At 35.2% G+C, this 21,000-nt stretch overlaps 1 protein-coding gene across 1 annotated transcript in view; it reads right to left on the reverse strand.

Moving 5' to 3' along the window:
- Positions 1-1,854, reverse strand: part of LOC150101450 (kelch domain-containing protein 2-like) — a 240,585-nt gene extending 238,731 nt beyond the window's left edge. The window contains exon 1 of the mRNA XM_090400414.1: positions 1,385-1,854. Coding sequence (XP_090256540.1) covers positions 1,385-1,468 — 84 coding nt within the window. The 5' untranslated portion in view covers positions 1,469-1,854. The remainder of the gene's footprint in view (positions 1-1,384) is intronic.
- Between the last annotated feature and the right edge of the window lie 19,146 nt (positions 1,855-21,000).

Below are 21,000 nucleotides of genomic sequence, written 5' to 3' on the forward strand. Positions count from 1 at the left end.
TTCTGCTATTAAAAAAAATAGAAAAAATAAAATAACTAAATAAAAAAAGCCTTGTAAACTCAAGGAGCTATACACTGGATCTAGAACAGGTTTTTACAAACACCCATGCCCACAGTGGGATTCAAACTCATGATCTGTTGGATGAAGACCAAGTGTGCTATCCACACACACACACACACCCAACCATGCCAGCAAAACTTAAATTTAATAGCAATTTACTTCTCTACCACTTTTCCAAAATCAATCACAGCATCATTTGACTGTGATGTCATTAACTTATGTAAGGTAATCAGGACTGGATTTAAGACTGCTATGGATCCTAAACTATAATCCCATCTATTGAGTAAAGTTTACGTTGAACAGCTTTTCAAAGGCCCTTGTGATGATGTGATGCCCTAAGCTGAAGCTTGTCTAGCTATGTGTAAATCTGACCACATAGTTATTCCTTGAAAAATACTAACAAATGCAGCATGTCCCACTTCAGGAAATATCATGATACCAATAAGATAGTTTCCACCCAGAAAATACAAACTCCCTGTAATTTAAGGAAATTGAATTATATGAGTTATTTCAACAATATGTATAACTTATTCATTAAAACGTTTAAAAAAAAATAACAAAAAATCAGTTTTTGCAAAATGTCTTATATTGAATGAATTGCTTCAGATCCTTATGCAGTTTAAATAGTTCACTATAAGGCATTATGAGGATTTTGACCTCTGTCATTATGTAGCCCAAATGAAAGAGCGATGTTTTCAATTTTAATTGAGTTTATGAGAATAAATCATTAATATAGGAGTTGCCATTGTCCGCACTACTTAAAAGACATGGACTCTGCCCAGGAGCCTATACAGTTGCATTTTATTAGTGCTCTGATTAGGTGTCACTGACCTGACTGGCAACTGCTTAAAATTGCTGGTTGTCATCAGTGAGCCAGAGAAACTGAAGGTTCAAACTACCTGAGTTCCAAACCCTTGCAACTTTTAAGAGGCCCCCTCATCCAGTAATATATAAACTGTACCCCAAAAAGGGTTGCTGTCTGGAATATGAAAAACTCCACACTAAAACCATAAACGTTTGGCGTGATAGTTACCAATGACGTTCGTACTATTTAAGACATCGCGTAATAGAGTATTACTGTATTGTGCTATGTGCTATATTAAAATTGTTAATGTGCAAACTGTAATGAAGAGGCAAGTAAGATTTATATTTTGAAGGAAAAAAAACCGCAGTTATATAATTCGAGGTTTTTTTTTTTTATCATTATTAAACTGACTACTATGGCAAACTAATCACCAAACCCAGCTAAGCCACGGAGTTGGCAAATATTTTTAACTAGTATAAATTTTTTTGCTTTAATTTATCTGGCTACATATTCACCTACCGTGTAACCACCCCATAGAAGCATACAGTTTTTGTAAGGAAGAGCAACGTGACCAGATCTTTTCGATGGTTGAAGTTCTGCCATTTTAATTACGCCACATAAAAGTTACTCACACCATGTCTTCAGCATGGGATTTTAACAGTACAGTGTTATGTGGACAATCATATAGGAAATTTATAAATGTCAATTCCTAATGTGTACAGCCATCAAAAGGGTTCACTGAAGCAATTATTTAAACCATGTGTTTATTTTCGGTGTCAACGAAGCACTTATATTGCACTAACTTAAGAAATCTTAATCAACTCCATACGTGCGTTAGAAGTTATTTTTAAAACAACGATACCAAACGGCAATTTTTATAACCATCTGCTCTGAAACTACTCAAAATAAATATACGAATCATGCATATTAATTTTCTTCTAGAAATTAAATTTTCATGACGTATATTCTCTCAAAATTTCAAACTTATAGGTTCGTTTATCAGTGAAACCTATTTACTATGCTCGAACGACAACAACAATAACTAGCACCGTAAATGAAATATAATAATAATTAAAAATGATTATTAATATGCCACATGGAAACAGGAGGTTTATTCTCTACAGAAACAATTTCTCCTTTATATATAAAATTTGATGAACGTCATATTTTTAAATTAATGGATTTTAAATGAATTTTACAGAATGGTTATAACTGTAAAATAACTCGACTAAAATAATAAATTTCATTTAATACTAGGGGTGAATAACTTATCACAATTAAAATTTGCATATGCGAAAAAAATCTCACTTAAAACGGAGTAATATAAAAAAAATCGAAACCTGACTAAAAAGTAAAAATCAAAATCTGACTAAAAAAAAAAAAAAAGAATAATAAGTTAGGGCAAAATGTCTCCTAGCTGGCCTACTTCATTTAGGAAATAAAATGAGTTAGCAGATTTGTTTTATTTATTTAATAAAACAAAATAAAATGGTCTGAAATAGTGCGTTCTAAGTTGATTTATTTATTATTTTATAATAAATGACAACAGAGTAGAAAATGAAGATAAATTAAAAAGGCAATCTCGGATAGTCCAATGGCATCATGAATTCTTTCCTTCCATACCATTCGGTATGATTATGTTTATGTAAAATAAATTATCATTATACTGCAGCAAAATTAATATGTAGAAAAGATTAATATTATTAAAGAAGATATAAGAAAAAAGATGCAAACACAGAACCAAATACATATGATTAAAAGCCTTCTTCAGGCAGCGGTGAAGAAGGCAACAACAATTATAGGAAGGATATCTGAAATATACATCTGTTATATTATCTGTAGACTGGTCTCTATTCTTTTTTTTCTTTCTTTCCTTCTTGCTCCTTCATCCCCCAATCTATTCTATTTTACTTTTCTCCATCTCTTGCAGTGGGAGACTACCTTCGCTCTCGGCTATTTGCCTTCACAAAAAAAGGCAATGGCAAACGGCTTCTGTATATATTTTGCCAAGAAAATCTTATAAATAGAGGCTTAAGTTATTGTGATATAATGCTGGAATATGGGACACCCAGGTACAAGAGCACTGAAATGGCTCCTGGGGAAGAATGATGAAGTTATCAAAGCCTTCTGGAAGTTCAACTTCTGATAGAGTTAATCTCAGAAGAAGACCCCTGCGCTTTACTGATTTGCATAACACAAGAACATTAAAAGTAAGCAGCATGTATCAAGGAAAACTGTAATTGGTAAAACAGCAATGAGAACAACTCCAGTTAAGATTGTAGGAATCAGTGAACTGAGATGGACAGGAACAGATCACTTTGATACAGATAATTTCATGATGTATTACTCAGGACGTGAAAACCTTAGGAAATGGAGTAGCATTCATAGTTAGAAGAGAATATAGAAAATGAATTTTGGGCTACAACCCAGTGTTTGACAGAATAATTCTAATCAGAATAAAGTCATAACTACTGAATGTCACACTCATACAGGTGTATGCACCCACTACAGATCCAAGTGAAGTTGAGGTCAATGAATTTTACAGCAGCATGCAAGTAGTACACAATATTGATAAAACAGATTATCTCCCGATATTAGGTGATTGGAATGCAAAAGTGGGAGAAAAACAAGAACATGGTATGAACATGGTATTATTATTATTATTATTATTATTATTATTATTATTATTATTATTATTATTATTATACAATCACCTCCTGGAATCAAGACTCATCAAGGGAGGCTATAGTAAGATGCATTCTAACAGAGATAATGTTTATCATACTGCATCTTCAACTGGTTCAATCTTTCTGCACTCAACATCTCATTTGGCAATAAATTCCACTCTCCAACCATTCTCCATGCATAAAATGTCATGCTCTTGTCTCTATCCTGTTCCTTCCTTCAACCCTTTGAAAAATATCCTCGGTATCTATTGATAAGCATCCCTTAGCAAATTATATGTCGCAATCATATTGCCCCTATTCCGCCTATTGACTAGCGTCTGTAATCCACCTTCGCTCAGCCTGTTTTCATAGTCAGTATTTCACAACACTGATATTGCTTTTGTTATTCGCGTCAGAACTTTTTCCACAGCTTGCTTCTCGCCTAGGAAATTATAGCTTATTAATAAAGTTATATTTTTTGAAGAAGAAAAAGTACTAAAAAAAGTAAATGAAGCAAAAGTGCTGGAAAGTCGATAGGTCTAGATGCTGAGATGACAGGTTAAATAAGATAACTCTCGTGTATTTTAATGGAATTTATTATTTTTTAAGCTGGCTGTTTATTAAGGTTATCGAAGCATTTGGAAGCTGATGGTCAATGAAAAGTGAACACGATTGTATGCACATGGGTAAACCAAAAGCTGCTCAGCAAATGAATCGCAAAATGCGATTAGAAAAAAATAGGTAAATACATGAACTTTCAGTGGAACACACTGGTTTGTAATGAGAAGAATATATCTTGGGACTTCATAATATATCACCACATATACTGAAGGAATGTGCCAGGGAGGAACACCTGCCATGACATATTTTTTTAATATGAGTCTTGCACTGGGTCCAGTTCCTAAGGAATGGAAGGAGGGCAAGATTGTGTCGCTTCATAAGGGAAGTGATAGAACTCATCAAATTATAGGCCAATCTGTGTGTCAGGTGTTGTGGTTAAGTTGTTGGAGAAACTTTTCAGAACTAGGATCCAGAATTGGTTTGACAACAATGGTATTATCTTTGATGGACAGTATGGATTTGCTAAAGGGAATTCATGCTTTAGTAATCCACTTACTTATTACAATAAGGTGACTGCTTCCTTGGACAGAGGAGAGGGATACACAGTAATATACTTAGATTTCGCAAAGTCTTTTGATAGATTACCGAATGATAAGTTAATAGCCAAAAACTACAGCAGATGGGGTTGGATATTAGATTAGTGCACTGGATCGGAAACTGGCTATCTGATAGGTATCAGCAAGTTGTGGGGAGCAATATTCAGGTAAAGGAAAGTCACTAGTGGTGTGCTTCAGGGGTCTGTTTTAGGGCCACTACTGTTTAAATTGAATATTAATGATATTGGTGAAGATTTGGATGGAGATATTCAGTTGTTTGCAAATGATGCAAAGTTGGGACGAACCATGAAGGATAAGGAAGATATTGTGGCCTTACATGAAGACTTGAATAAATTGAGTGATTGGGCACGGGAATGGGATGCGAGTTCAATGTTGCAAAATGCAAGGTTTTAAAATTTGGGAAACAAAGATGTGATGCAGAATTTTGCTTGGTGAGGATATATTGTCAGAGGTGGAGGAAATAAAAGATCTTTGGGTGATAATGAATAAGGATCTGAAATTTAGGGGACACATTGCCAAAGTTTGAAAGACAACACAAAGACTTCCGGGAATGATGCGAAGAACACTGACTTGTAGAAGTAAGGAGATTCTTGTTCCATCGTATAAGGCTTTGATTAGGCCGCACATGTACTACTGTGCCCAGATTTGGTCACCTAGTTTTCAAAAGGACAAAGAGATGTTGCAGAGGATCCACAGGCAACTGACTGCCTTAGTCAGTCGCCTCTGGAATGTCAAATATGAGGAAGGATTGAGAAAATGCAATTCACAGGGTCTAGAGACCTACAAGTTAGTAAGGGGTTGTTATAGGATCAATGCTGGAGAGGTTCTACAGAAAACAGTAGGAGATCAGAGGAGAACCAGAAGTCATCCCTGGAAACTCTATAAAGAGGGTGTGAGCAGGGGAGTGAGAAGTGGTTTTTTTTGCGTGCAGAGTTGTGAATGATTGGAATGCCTTGCCTGAGAGTGTGGTGTCTGCAGAGGATTTGTGTGTGTGTTTAAAAGGGATAAAAGGACCTCGTAGATGAGGTTTTTGACTTATTGGGGTGTTGCATAACAACAATAATAATAATATATCTTTTCAAAAAATTGTAGCATTTTATAACAGAATAATGATAATTTATAATGCATTGTATATTTACAATGACACTTCTGGGTCTGGCTCCCATTGATGAGACCTGAATAAAGATCGAAACCGTTCTGGGTAGTGGCCCTTCCCTTCATCCATTATACATATCTGCAAGGAGATGTACTTTTTTTGCCGGCCTGGTTGGCCAAGTGGTGAGTTTATCCTAGTGGTGGTGGTAGATGGTAGATAGCGTTGGTGTAGTTGGTAGATTGATTTGTGGTGGAGACAAAGATTTATAGGTAGTACCCTTCCTCTATGAGTCCTTGGATTTCCTGGAAGTGTCATGAATAATAATAATAATAATAATAATAATAATAATAATATTTCATAATATCTTGAAGAAATCTACATAAAGAAAATGCCTACATTTTTCCGTTCTCGCTACGTTGAAGTGGCAGATATGTCACTTCAACGTGGTGAGAAACGATGTTCAGTTCATCATCTAATGATTTTAATTTAACATGAAATTCTCCAGTTGAAATCATTCATGTAGGATAGTGAGATATGCAAAACGAGTTGGCGACCTTCTCATGGTATCTTCTAAAACGGATTGATATTCCTAGTGATGCACATTTTATCGGGAATTTATCAGCATGGGACTATTTGTAATTTGATGACAAAATGACTATCTTATATTCCTGATACATTAAATATCTGTGGACCACAAATGGCAGATGGCATATTATGACTTGAATGTCATCAAGGTTTAAATTACAAGGAAGGCAATTACACACATCAATTACACACACTCACACACACACACATGCCACTGAATTAGAGACTTTTATTTAATACCTTGTTGAACCTCCTTTAACCTGAATTACAGCATACATTCTATTTGATATAGAGTCCAGAAGGTATTGGATTGCATCAACTTCTACAACATACCAGCCATTCACCAGACAGTCCTTTAATTAGCTCAAATCTGATGGAAGAGGACTTGGCTCCCGGTTCTGTTTTTCTAATTGGTCCCACACATTCTCAATGGAGTTCAGATCCGAGTTAGCAGTGGGCAGGGAAGATGGCGGAAGTTGCTCTCATTCTAGCTGAACCACTGCTGAACAACTCTTGCACAATGAACAGTAGTATTGTCATCCATGTAACAACTGTCTCCTACTGGATAAAAGTCAACATTGCAGGATGGAATTCATCTAGGATAGTGAATACATTTTCTGCCTACCTTCGTTACAGAAGAAGATGTACATTGCTCATTGACAATACCTTTGCCATTCTGCCAGTGTCAGGAGTTCAGTGTGTTTGTTACACCACTGTAGAAAACTTTCCAGTTCTTTGAAAAAAATCAGTGGTTTCTGTATAGGCACGCGACTACTAATACTCATCCTTTTCAATTTCCTGTACATAGTTCGGTGTGATAAGGGTCAGGAATAATCTTTATTAAATGCTTCAGTCAACTGCTGCACACAGAAAATAGTTCTGTTTGTCTGTACAAGCCTTCTAAGAAAACGGCGATCTCGTTTCTGACAAACTGTCTTAGGAGCACAGTTATGCACAGACAAGCAATGTGGTTTCTTTTTCCATTGATTAAACACCAGGGTTATCTCATCTTTTGAGAAATCAGCTGGCTCTTCTGTTTTTTAGTTACACAGATACTTCAATTTACACCCCTGTCCTTATTTTTGATGATGATAAATGTGCCTCCTTGATTGAACATTATTTCACCAAATAATTTAATTGTTGTGTCCTTCAGCTATGTATGCTTTAACCCCCAAAATCCATATGATTTTTCGGAAAAAATAGCCAAAAATTTAAAAAAGTACAATCTACACACAGCATTTAAGCCCCACCACAAACTTGCTATCCTTATCCGTTCTGCAAAAGATCAGTTCCCTCCTCTCTCAGTCCATGGAGTTTATAAAGTACCCTGTTCCTGTAAGCTGGCATACTTTGGACAGACAGGTAGATCAGCAATTATCCGCCTAGAAGAACACAATTCATACATCTGCAACTACGTCTATGGTCAGTCAGGCCTGGCTGACCATGTCTTGGATACAACCCACAGGATCTCTTGGAAAAACTACCACGATCCACCACAGTAAATTCAAAAAAGAAAGACTATTTTTAGAATCGCAGCAACTCTTAGAAATCAACCAAAAATAAATAAATACGTTTGCATTAAATTTCCTAAGATTTGCGAAACATTAATATCACAGATCCCACCTTACATTCCAGGTCACCTACAACCACCCATAGAGGGCACTCCACCTAGATAGGACTTTAGAGTCACCCATGTGGTTGGATTAGTATTGTGTGGTATTTGTGTATATGTTACATTAGTTTTTTGTAATCCCTGAAGATGTCTCAGTGACTGATACAAAATGTAGGAAGTATTAAATTCTGTTTTAAAACCACCTTACCGGCCATTATGGATCAAATACGCATCCTCATACACTTCGTATCCATCATCTATTTCAATGTAATGTCAATGTTATTGCAATTTTAATATACACTTCGCATTCATGGTAAATTGGACGTATATATACGTCCTGGCTGGTAGTGTAGTTAATCATTTTTGAGTGCTGTACACAATCCTTAAAGCCTCCAACATGATGTCCTCACAGCACTTCGGCCTCAACACACGAAAACATAATTATCTCAGTAAAAACTACATCAGTAAAAACTACATATTAAAAATAATTGTTTTTTAAATCTGTTATTTACTCAAAATAACAGATTTAAAAAACGATTTTGTTAGGTGCCTAAGAGTTGTTATGCTGTTAGCCAATTAAATTTTTCTTCTATTTGGTGGTCAATCCTTTTTTGTTCCACCAACAGAAAACCAATAGACTGAATCACGTGTGAGTATTCCAGATTCTTAGGAGTTTACAGGCCATCATTTTCGTTGAGATTTGGTTGGTTGATCAGCATTTTACAAATTTTCTTGAATATACTTTCATACCAGGTTTTGGTCTGATATAAAGACTGGGTGCTTTTCTGGTCAATCCAACTAATAGTTTTTCTTTAGAATAAAGAAACGTGGGCCAAGTTTCATGTTTACTGTAGCAAATATTTCCAACCTGACATATGTAATATGCTTTAAGCCAATGCAAAGGTAGTGAAATGATGTTAGGCTTCATAATACATATAACATATTATTATTACGGGCAAGCGGATTTTTTCTCCCAGAAACTCGGGTTTTTCGTTCCGTAAACTCAAGAAAATCGACCATAGAACCCTTATAGTCTTTATAAGGACTGGCTTAAAGGGGCGAAGCAAGAATGATTTTCATCTTCCCCGTTATCTGTAGAGGACAGTGTAAGGATAAGGTGTTATTGAGCTATTAATGCTCTGATCATGGCAGGAGGGTAACAGCAATAGCCGAGCCTCAGTTAGGACTTCATTGGCTACAGCATTGCCATCCATTACCCTCCAAGGGTATTAATCACTGCATCTCACGGTCGATTTCAAACCCTTGGCATCGACCGTAGAACCCACATTATTTCTGACATTAAATAGGAGTGTTAGGGACCACGAGATGGCGGCAATTGTTGAGTCGCCTCTCTTCACTGCGTGCCACTTATTTAGGGATAGCCTTGGGCCAGCTATCTCTGATTGGGTACAGTGGAGTGGAGATTGAACTGTCCACTCAGTCTTCAAAAGTTAGATAGGGCTAAAACGGCCTTGCCTACTCCCTATATACGGGAATAAAAAAGGCGTTAGCTGAATGTTATTATTATTATTATTATTATTATTATTATTATTATTATTATTATTATTATTATTATTATTATTATTATTATTATTATTATTTATCCTCAGATAAGCCCCACAGTAAAATTATATATAAAATATAAGCAAAAAAAATTAGTTCTCATCCGAGATGTATCAAATGTAACCAAATGCATGTAATGTACATATCACATGAAAACCAATTTATGTAATGTATGTATTATATGTAAACCAATGTACGTAATGTAAATATCACATGTAAACAAATGTAAGTAATGTATCATATGCAAACAAATGTATGTAATGTATATAATAATTGTAACAAATGTATATATTGTATATAATAACTGTAACAAATGTATGCAATGTAAAAAAAAATTCTCTTAAAAGTAAATCATGAGTTCACACCGTATGTTTGTGAGAATAAGGAAACATAATATTTAGATTGCATATGTGTAAATACTGTTGGGAATCAAAGGAGAAAAAGTCCTTTTTAGGACTTCCAGGGTAACAAATGGCAATGCTGTAGCTAATGAAGTTTTAACTGAGGCTCGCTATTGCCGTTATCCAGCCATGACTAGAGCTTTTTAGCTCAATAACACTTCATCCACACAGATTATCTTCATTCAGATGACGGGATAAAGAGTCAAGGACTCAGTCCATCGCCCAGTTCTTTTAAGAACTTTAAGAACTAAATACTGTTGTATAATCACGCCTTTTCAAACTTGAAAAAAAAAGTAAACCACAACATGTAATATTATACAACTTATGTAACTCTGAACAATATAATTGTAAATTATTATTATGATTGTTATATATAAAAAAAATGTTATCATCATTACTATTTAAATCTCATTCTATGTAGCACAAAGTGCTGAACCTTGTAAAATAATATACTGAATAGATCATCATTGTACATATGTAAATATCTGAAAGAACAAAAAAAATTTATTATTACGATGAAATCAGAAAAACAGACTGGATGCAGATAGCATCTTTAGACTCTGCTGAAGCTGTATATAATAATCTTAAACTTGCATTTAACAAAATATACAACAAAGCATTAACAAAAATAAAAATACGCCCCAAACGAAACAAAATCCATGGATAACAGACAACATACTAACAGACATACAAAGAAAAGATGCCCTATGGAAACAACTTAAGAAGTCACCGAACAATATCGCTATAAAAGCTGAATACAAAAGAAAACGGGATCTCCTAACAACCCAGATTCGAACGGCAAAAAGAAACTATTACAGCAACAAATTAACAACAGCACAGAATGACATAAAGGAAACCTGGCACCTGATTAATGAAATGCTGGACAATATACATAGAACCACCGCCACAGAAACAATAAAACACAGCTTTGCCTGCGACCCCAAATCCCTTAAACAGTTGGCAAACAACTTTAATCAGCACTTCGTGAACTCTGTCCAAAAGCTACAAGAAACAACCTTTCCTCACACATACGAACATTCTCCACTAGGTCCACGAGCAACCCAGTCGATGTGGTTCCCCACAGTAACAAAAGAAGAACTATCACTGGCAATTCAACAAATTAATCCTAACAAAGGACCGGGGATAGACGGAATCAGACCAAAAGACATCAAGAAACACTCAACCGACTTACTTCCAGTTATACAAAAACTGTTAAATAAAATCTTCGAAACGGGACACATATCTGAAACACTGAAGACTGCACTAATCACACCCATACACAAACAGGGAAAAAGAAACATAATAAGTAATTACAGATCTATCGCCACGCTGCCTGTAATCAACCAAATCATGGAGCGCATTGTACATCAGAAACTCTCCACATACGTTGAAAAATTTCAAATCATACTCAAAACACAATATGGCTTTCAAAAAAATAAAGGAACAGCAACACTCCTGGAAGACTTCACAGATCTAATAAACGCTGCATTGGATAAAAACAGAATAACATTAGTGGTATTCATTGACCTAACAAAAGAATTTGACACACTAACACATAAAACCTTGTTAACGAAACTTACCCATATCGGAATTGGAGGTCGTCTACTCCAGTGGTTTAAAGCATACACGAAAAACAGAAAGCACATCACACGTATAGGATCAGCACACAGCAAAGAGGTACACGTAACCTGTGGAGTACCGCAAGGAGCTGTCCTATCTCCCATTCTATTTAACATATACACACACGACATAAGCCAACTCCCCCTAAAAAGTAAAATCTTCCAGTATGCAGACGACACTGCCATAGTATCCATTCACAACACTGCAAAAATCGCTTACAAAAATATGCAACACGACATCAATCAAATCTCTAACTGGTTAACCGAAAACGGCATATATATAAACCCTGGAAAAACAAAGCTAATGATATTCAAAAACCCCCAAACCCTGCCCATAGAAACTAAATATCTCACTATCAAACATTCATCCTCCTATACACAAAGTGCAGAACCTAAAATCACAACCATTACACAGGTGAAAACAACACGCTACCTTGGACTTCACTTCGATGCAGATCAAAGTTGGAATAGCCATACAAACTACCTACATACCAAGCTTAGGATAATAGCAAGCAAACTATACAGATTAAAAGACATTGCCCCAACCCACATAAAAATACTAATCTATAAAGCATTATGTTAAAACATTTTAAGATATGCAATCACATCATACGCATTCTGCGCAGACTACAGACTTAACAGGCTACAATGGTTGCAAGATAAAATGATAAAACTGATATTCTGGGAACAACCCACTCTTATGCAGGAAGCATGGACAAAACACAAAATATTTAAGGTGAAACACTTACGCCACTACACAGTCATGTTAAAACACTACTACAGCCCAACATATAGAGTAACCAGAACAACATATCAAATAACAAGACCACAGTCAACAAACTACATAACATATAAGTACAACAATCATCATGGCAAAGCCACCCGAAACTTCTACGTACCTGACATGATAAACAAACTGCCGTTCGACAACAGAAACCTAGGAACATACAGAGAGCTGAAACAGGCACTATATAAATATTATAGCGAGAATGAAAATTAGAACAATTCCTGTTTCTCTCTCCCCCACCACACATACACACACACACAAACCAAGACAACCCCCCCTCTCAAAAAACTACCACTACAAGAACACAAAGAAACAAACACACCATGTCTAAATCCAACCCTATTTGCACAAAAAAAAAAAAAAGTTAAACTGTAATAGCAGTCAAAGTCTTTCAAACACGTACCAACAAACAGTAAAATCAACACCTGGCTTGTGACCACTATAGGAACACAACCATGAAACCACCACCCTCTGTCATCTATTATCTTCCTTAGATAAGCTCTGCTAAGCTTCGAGGAAGAAAATTACTAACTTGCAAGTATCTGTTATACACACTTGTAATGCGTTATAAATATTATATACATATAATTACTACAGCAACTATGTATGCAATTCATCTGAGACATAAAAAAAAAAAAAAAAAAATTCTGTATAATCCTTATTGTAAATACTGTAAATATTATTATTGTATGTAACTTATACTGAGACATAATAAAATGTAAAAAAAAAAAAAAAAAAAAAAATTATTATTATTATTATTGAATTGTGTGTGTATGCTGCATTACTGCATTGTATCGTAAATTGTGTGCACATTGGTGCCAATCCATATTTAGCTAGTTTAAAAAAAATGTATATTCATATTTATAAAATGTACTCTGCATTTTGTATATCGAATTTTCGTACTGTACAGAAAAGATAATATGTTTTTCATTGTGTGTGTGCAGATACTCTGCGTGATAGTAAACCTTATCACTTTCATTGTAAAAACAAATAAGTCGTTTATAAAAAAAAAAAAAAAAAAAAAAATATTATTATTATTATTATTATTATTATTATTATTATTATTATTATTATTATTATTATTATTATTATTATAATTATTATTATTATTCACATAATTGATACACAGTCAAAACAAGATATCATATAAACAAAATTTTGATTGGTGATACAGAAAAATTCAGCTTCTACCCAAAAATCTAAAAATCGTCAGGTAGCGTCGTAAAATATGGACTGTTCCAAGCAGGGTGACCACACCTAATACTTTCGTACTAGATCTAGTACGTTTTATAAATTTTTAGTGTTCTAGTACGTTCACCAATAGATCTAGTACTTTCTTCCTCCCGAATAATAATACCACAACATCTGAGTTAGACATATGAGTTTAACACGTTTATTGCCAGTCGCGCGATGCGAGTTCTCACCAAACGGCCGATCACGCGTTATCGTATGGACGTCGTTAACTAAATAAAAAAATAAAAAAAAGTTGGCCACCACACGAAATTCCAATTTTCAGCTTGGCAATGAAAGTGTTAATGTTTTTCTCTTCTCTCACCTCCCCATATGTCACCTTTAGTGACACAAGAATGATTTCTCTTTTTTCCCTATCGCTAGTCTTCTATCGCCCCCCCCCCCCAATCCCGTACTCACGCAATCCGACTGGCATTAGGCAAAGAAAATATATTCTGCGCTGTTCAAACACATCTCACGCGTTATAAGAAGTCCAGTGTTTATATTAGTTTTATTAACAAACACTTGTTTAATTCTTCATCGAAAATATTATTATTTAGATTTTACTTTTAAACATGGACAAGAAAAGCTTTCTAAATTTAAATTTGATTCTAAATCTCAGGGGAAAATGTGTAGTGCATGAGTCAGTAAAGTACATAAACGAACCACTGAAAGTGAAGATCTCAATGCCAGCCCTTCCCACTCACAAGAAACCACTTCTGACACAGGTAATTCAGATAAAAGAGAAAGTGATAATAGTTATGATTCAGGTTTACAAGGTTCATCTAAAAAGATGACAAAATCATATAAACAAAAATTCAAAGAAGAATGGTTGGAGGATTCCTTTCTTAAATCCTTGATTTATTCAAGTAAAAGTAAAGGAGCCACTGCTTATTGTAAATTTTGTGATATAAGCATTAATGGTAGCAAATGTCTGTTGATTCGTTATGTAAACACTCCAAAACACTAGCAGAATGTAGAACATGATGATTGACAACTGCAGCTCTTGGACTCATAGATGATACAGTGAGGTGAGTTTTTTCTTTTCGTATTTGTTGTACGTGTGTTAATTTAGCGGTTTTACATTGAGTTCATCTATGATAATAAGGTAGTAATATCGTAAAATGTCTTAAATAGAGTGAAACGAAAGCAAATGAAAATTTAGTACTTTTTTTTTCACATCTAGTACCTTTTTCCTGCATAAGTTAGAACGAAATATTTTTGCTGGGTGGTCACCCTGGTTCCAAGTGATGTTGTTTGTTGTAGGTCATATGGGGTCACTTCGTTCATGTTTAATTGCTGTAAATAGTTGGATAGTTTCTTTGAAGTTGCACCAAGTGCTCTGATAACAATTGGGATGACTTTGGTGTGTTTAAGACACAGCCGGCAAACTTAGATTGCCAGATCTCGATATTTAGTAATTTTTTCCAGTTCTTTGTTGTTAATGTTGTTATCACTGGGTACTGCGATATCGATAATCGACACCTGTCGATAATTATGATGTCAAATCTATTGTGTTCCAAATGCCGATCAGTTTGTATTCGAAATTCCCAGAGAATTTTTGTTGTTTCATTTTCCAATACTGTCTCTATTTTATGCTGCCACCAGTTATCAGAAGTAGGAAAGCCATATTTTTTGCATACATGCCAATGAATTCTTTTGGCCACTTGATCATGGCGGTATTTATAGTCAGTTTGAGCTATTTTGCTGCATGCACTGATTAGATGTTCTACAGTCTCATCTTTCTGATCGCATAATCTGCATTTGCTGTTATTATTGATGTTCAAAATGTTTGATTTCATCGCATTAGCTTGTAATGCATGTTCTTGAGCTGCTAGAATAAATCCTTCTGTTTCTTTTTTAATGTATCTGTATTGTAGCCACTGCCATGTCTTGTTCACGTCAATTTTGTCCTCAGTATTTTGAAGAAATTGGCCATGCAAGGATTTATTTTTCCAGCGCACATATCGGTTATTTTGTTGTTCCTTTTTATAATCGCATTTGTTTCCTGTTGGTTTTAGATGGCCCTCTTTTGTAATTGCTTGAAGAATTGGCTCAGAGCTATTGTCGATGTAACTTCTTAAACTAATTTCTTCTTCCTCCACTGTCTGTCTCATTTTCAGCAGACCCCGTCCACCTATTCTCCTCTGTAGGTACAACCGGACAGCATCACTTCGTGGATGTAATGCATGATGTATAGTCATTACTTTTCTAGTTTTGCTGTCCAGTTTGTCCAGTTCAGGTCTTCTTTTGCCCAATCTGTTATGCCAACTGTGAATCGGATAATTGGAATAGCTCAAGAATTCATTGCTCTAATTGTGTTTAATCCATTTAGTTTTGTTTTCAGAATATTTCTAACTCTTTTGATGTATTCTGATGCTGCCTGTTGTTCGAGTGGAGAATACCATTGGCTTCTAATATTCCTAGGTATTTAAGATTTTCGTAAGCTTAAATTGCTTTTATATATATATTTCTCTTGATCAAAATTAAAATTGCTAGTATCGTTAATTTTACCTCATTTAATAGATAAAATTGCGCTTTATTTAAACCAAATTTCATTTTGATGTTCTCACTGAAAATACGAACCGTGTTCAATAAAGAGTCTATTTACTGGTAAATAAATAACGACTTTCCATATAACTTCAAGTCATCCATATACAACAGATGGGAAATTTTAATATTACATTTAGGAATTTCATAGCCAAGTTTTGTTTTCTTCAGAATCATAGACAAAGGTATCAAAGAAATGTTGAAGATCAATGGTGACAAGAAATCACCTTGGAAAATTCCACGTTTAATGCTGATATCTCCGAATCGTTCATTATTCACTATTAAAGTTGTTTTCCATGATTTCATAGCAGCAGCCAGAAACGAACATATGTTTTTGCTAATTCCAAATATTTGCAGTGATTTTAGGATCCAGGAATGTGGGAGAGAATCGAATGCTTTCTTGTAGTCTATCCATGCTATGCCATGTTTAAGTTAGTTTTTTAAATAAATCCACAAACTCCTTTTATTCCCTTATAGGGAGTAGACGAGGCCTTTATACCCTATCTAGCTTTTGGAGACTGAGTGGGCAGTTCAATCTCCACCGGTAGCCAATCAGAATTAGCAGGCCCATGTCTGTCACTAATTATAGCAGCCACCGATGAAGAGGCTGGCAAACAATTGCTGCCATCTCTTGATACCTAACCTTAACAAGATATGTTACTGTCTGAAATAATGTGGGTACTACAGTCGATTTTCTTGAGTTTACGGGACAAAAAACCATAGTTTCCAGGAGGAAAAACCAGCTTGCCCATGCCAGAGATCGACTAACTTGGGAATCGGTCTAAGGAAGGCTTAGAAAAAGTTCCTCCAGTCGGAGACTAGACTCGAACTTAAGTCTGACTTCGAGCGACCAAGTGCAGAGGACGCAAAAGCAACTTCCACTGAGCTACACTGGCCTTGTCTTTTTGAATTTCTGAGAATCATTTTATTAATAAGTATCTGGTCTTTTGTTCCTCTAGATTTTTGAAAATTGCCTTTTTGTTCAATCGGATAAATCTGATTATCTGATAAGTAGTGGTATATGGAATTTGATATGATTGCAGTGATCAGCTTAAGCATAGTTGGTAGGCATGTTATTGGACGACAGTTACTTGGGTCTGCACCCTTATCCTTATCTTTCATGAAGAGAAAAGTGCGCCCAGATATCATCCAGTCTTCCACTGAGCCTGACTGCAACAAATAATTAAATTGTTCTGCCATTCGATCATGTAGACTGATTAGATGTTTTAACGAATATCCATGCAGTTCGTCTTTGCCAGGTGCACTCCAGTTTTTTTTTTATTTTTTTAATTTTCTAGCTTGTGCACTGACCATTTCTTTAGTGATAATGACATTTTGCATTCGTTTTTGTTTCATTTTTGATTCTATTTCCTTAATTCATGATGCATCTTTGTTGTGTTCAATAGGATTATGGCAGATTGACTTCCAAAATTTGAGTGTTTCTTCTTTTTCTGGTGAACGATTGTTTGCATTTGTATTTCTCTGGAGAGACTGAAAGAACTGACGTTGGTTCTGTCGAAATTGCAAAATATGCAATTTCGACAGAACCAACGGTTTATTCTTGCTTCATATTATTATTATTATTATTATTATTATTATTATTATTATTATTATTATTATTATTATTATTATTATTATTCCTGACACCTCCAAGGAGTCTGAATACTCATCACGGGAGGACACCTACAACTGTCTCAACCACTACACCGAACCTCTACTACGAGTCATCCCCATCAACTTTTTTCCATGTTGAAGCTAACAGGTCCATGTTAAACCTGTATTCTTTTTTAAATATTTCTATGACTAATGCTTAACCACTTTTGTACATGATTTAGCTTTCCCTATATTCTTTAAGAGCATATATAAAGCATATATAAAGATACAGATTTTTTGCAAAATCTCTATCTAAGGTTTGATTCTTGTTTGCAATTTTTTTTTTTTTGCTTTATTTATCTCCAAATAATATTTATATTACATTCAAATAGGTTTGGTGCTGGAGATTTAGAGAAGCTATTATGCTTCTCTAAATTTCCAGCACCAAAATCTCTAAATCTCCAGAAGAACGATGCACATTGCATCCTTTAATTGGAAAAGGCCTAAGAAATGCAAGGAATAGTGATTGTAAAATATTTTAGCAAATTGGCTGGGCATTTAAAAAGAAGGTGATTCTAATGGGAGATGTTAATTGCAGAAATGTAGACTGGAAAGAGGAAATAGTGTATGGGAACAAGGAGAGTGAATTTGTTTAATTTCTGAGGGATAAATATCTTAAATAGCATGTGACAGAGGCAACTAAAGGGTTTTGAGTCTTGGATTGTGATATCTTCACAAGATGTGGTTGTTAATGAGGTATCAACACTGCTGTCAGTTGTGAGAGTGATTATGAGGTACATATGTGGGAAGTGGTAAAAAGAAAAGATTGCTGTCACAAGAAAATGATATATGTGGAATTATAAGGTGCATGATTATGGGAAGCTCTGTAGTCAACTAGCATCAATATGTTCAGTAGATGAGCTGTGCAGAAAAGATGTTGACAGTACATGAGAATTCATAAGGTAGTATCTGACACAAGCAATGTATAATGGCATCCCTAGAGTTAAGGAATAATAAATAGAATAAAAGTAAAATGGATGAACAAAGGAATCAAGCAAGCTGTGTTGGAAAGGAAAATATTATGAGGAGGTACAAGACAGTCAGTGATGATCAGATCCATCAGTGCAGGTTAGGAACGTGACAAGTATGGTAAAGAAAAAAAAAAGTGCATTATGAGAGGAGATTGGCCAGTCAGGCCAAGGATAACTCAAGGGAATTCTTCCACTATGTGGAAAGCAAGAAGAATAAGAATTATGGTGAATTGATGCTGGTGATAGTCATGGTAGTGGAGTGACCACTGCAAAGGATATATCGTATCACCCCTTATCTGCAGGTTCACTTTCCACGGTTTCAGTTATCCACAGTCAATCCCGGTCTGAAAATATTAAATGGAAAATTCCAGAAATAAACAATTTATAAGTTTTAAATTGTGCGCTTTTCTGAGTAATTATTATTATTATTATTATTCGTGACACCTCCAAGCAGTTCCGAAGAACTCATCATCATATCATAATGTGATAAAATCTCGCACCGTCCTCTCAGGATGTGAATCCAGTGGCGCACCCAGGGAGGGGGACAAGGGGCCCTGGCCCCCCAAAAGAAAAAGGAAATAAGCACTAGAAAATTTTCCAAAAATCTTTTCCTAATTAAATTTTTTATTTTTTTATTTTTTAATTTATGTTGTGTCTTCTATTTCTATACTACTTGTCATGTATTGGCGATCACTGCAAATGCTCAGTCATAGGTCGTATGCAATGTGTAGTGTATATTCGTAAATCGTTCTACTCGGCTCGGACCCCCCCCCTACCCAAGATTAAATCTTGAGTGCTCGGGCCCCCCTCCAAGATTAAATCCTGACTGCGCCACTGTGTGAATCACCCCTTTGTCCAGCATATCCATGCTGTACCATATACGCTACCCACCCATTAATCACTCAGAAGCCGTCCAAAAATATTAAATGGAAAATTCCAGAAATCCTCATTTCATAAGTTTTAAATTGCATGCCATTCTGAGTAGTTCTCGGTTATCAGATCGACTGTTACGATATCGCAGTGCTTGTGTTCAAGTAACTCTTAATTTACTTAATAATGGCAGCAAAGCACAAGAGTAACGATGCTGGCAATTTGGATATGCCAAAGAGAAACTGTTAAGTGCTTCCCTTTAAGTGAAAAGGTGAAATTTCTTGACTTCATAAAATAATAAATAAATAAATAATTTAAAAAAAGGTATGCTGAGATTGCTAAAATTCCATTCACATTCGTATAACTTTTATTGTAGTATATTGCTATAATTGTTCTATTTTATTACTGTAGTTATTGTTATCTCTTACTCTGCCTAATTTATGAATTAAACTTTATATGTATGTATGGGATAAAACATAGCACATATAGAGTTCGGTACTATCTGCAGTTTCAGATATCCGTAGGGGGAGGTCTTGGAACATATATCCCCACTCATAAGGGGGGGGGACTACTGTAGTGGAATTATTGAATAAGGATTTAATCAGTGTATATCATACTGGTGTAAATGATGCTATGCAGTATTTAGAAGGGAGGTAAGTATTAGAACTGGGAGTGAAAGAATCAGAGGTGTATCAGGTTTTGATTGGGTTGGCTGTTAATAAAGCTGTGGAAATGGAGACATGTTACAACGTGTTTTTAAGGAATGTGCAAAATCAGTAAGATATGTCCTTGACCTAGTTATTTAATGAAAGCCTTGCAGTGGGTAAGGTTCCTAAGGAGTAGGAAAAAAATGCAAAATAGTACCAATCCATAAGCATGGTTCTAGGACGAAAGTTCCCATTATAGACCAGTCTATATAATTGCAACTGTAGTCAAGGTGTTGGAGAGATTGGTTAGAAGTAGAATATGGAATTGGATTGATGAATGTAGGATTCTTTATGATGGTTAGCATGAATTTGCAAAAGCTAGATTTTGTTTTAACAATTTCCTTGCAGTGTGTGATAAGGGAGATTTTTTTTTTTGATAAGTTAACTCATGCTAAGTTGGTGTTCAAGCTACAGAAGATGGGAATGGAAAGTATGTTGGTTTGATGAACCAGAGACTGGCCCTCTGAACAACATGCTATCCATTCCCAAGTTGTGTATTATGGAGCAGTGTCTCAATAAAGGAGGGTAACTAGTGGTGTGCTCCAGGGTTCTGTTTTTGTGCCACTGCTGTTTAACTTGTTCGTAAATGATACACATTAACAGTAAACAGTAGTAGTGTGAGAGATGAAGAGAGAATGGGAATGTTA

Source organism: Typopeltis vanoorti, chromosome 11, assembly GCF_054136105.1.
Source record: "Typopeltis vanoorti isolate ZY-2024b chromosome 11, IOZ_Tvanoo_1.0, whole genome shotgun sequence".
Classification (NCBI taxonomy): Eukaryota; Metazoa; Arthropoda; class Arachnida; order Uropygi; family Thelyphonidae; genus Typopeltis; species Typopeltis vanoorti.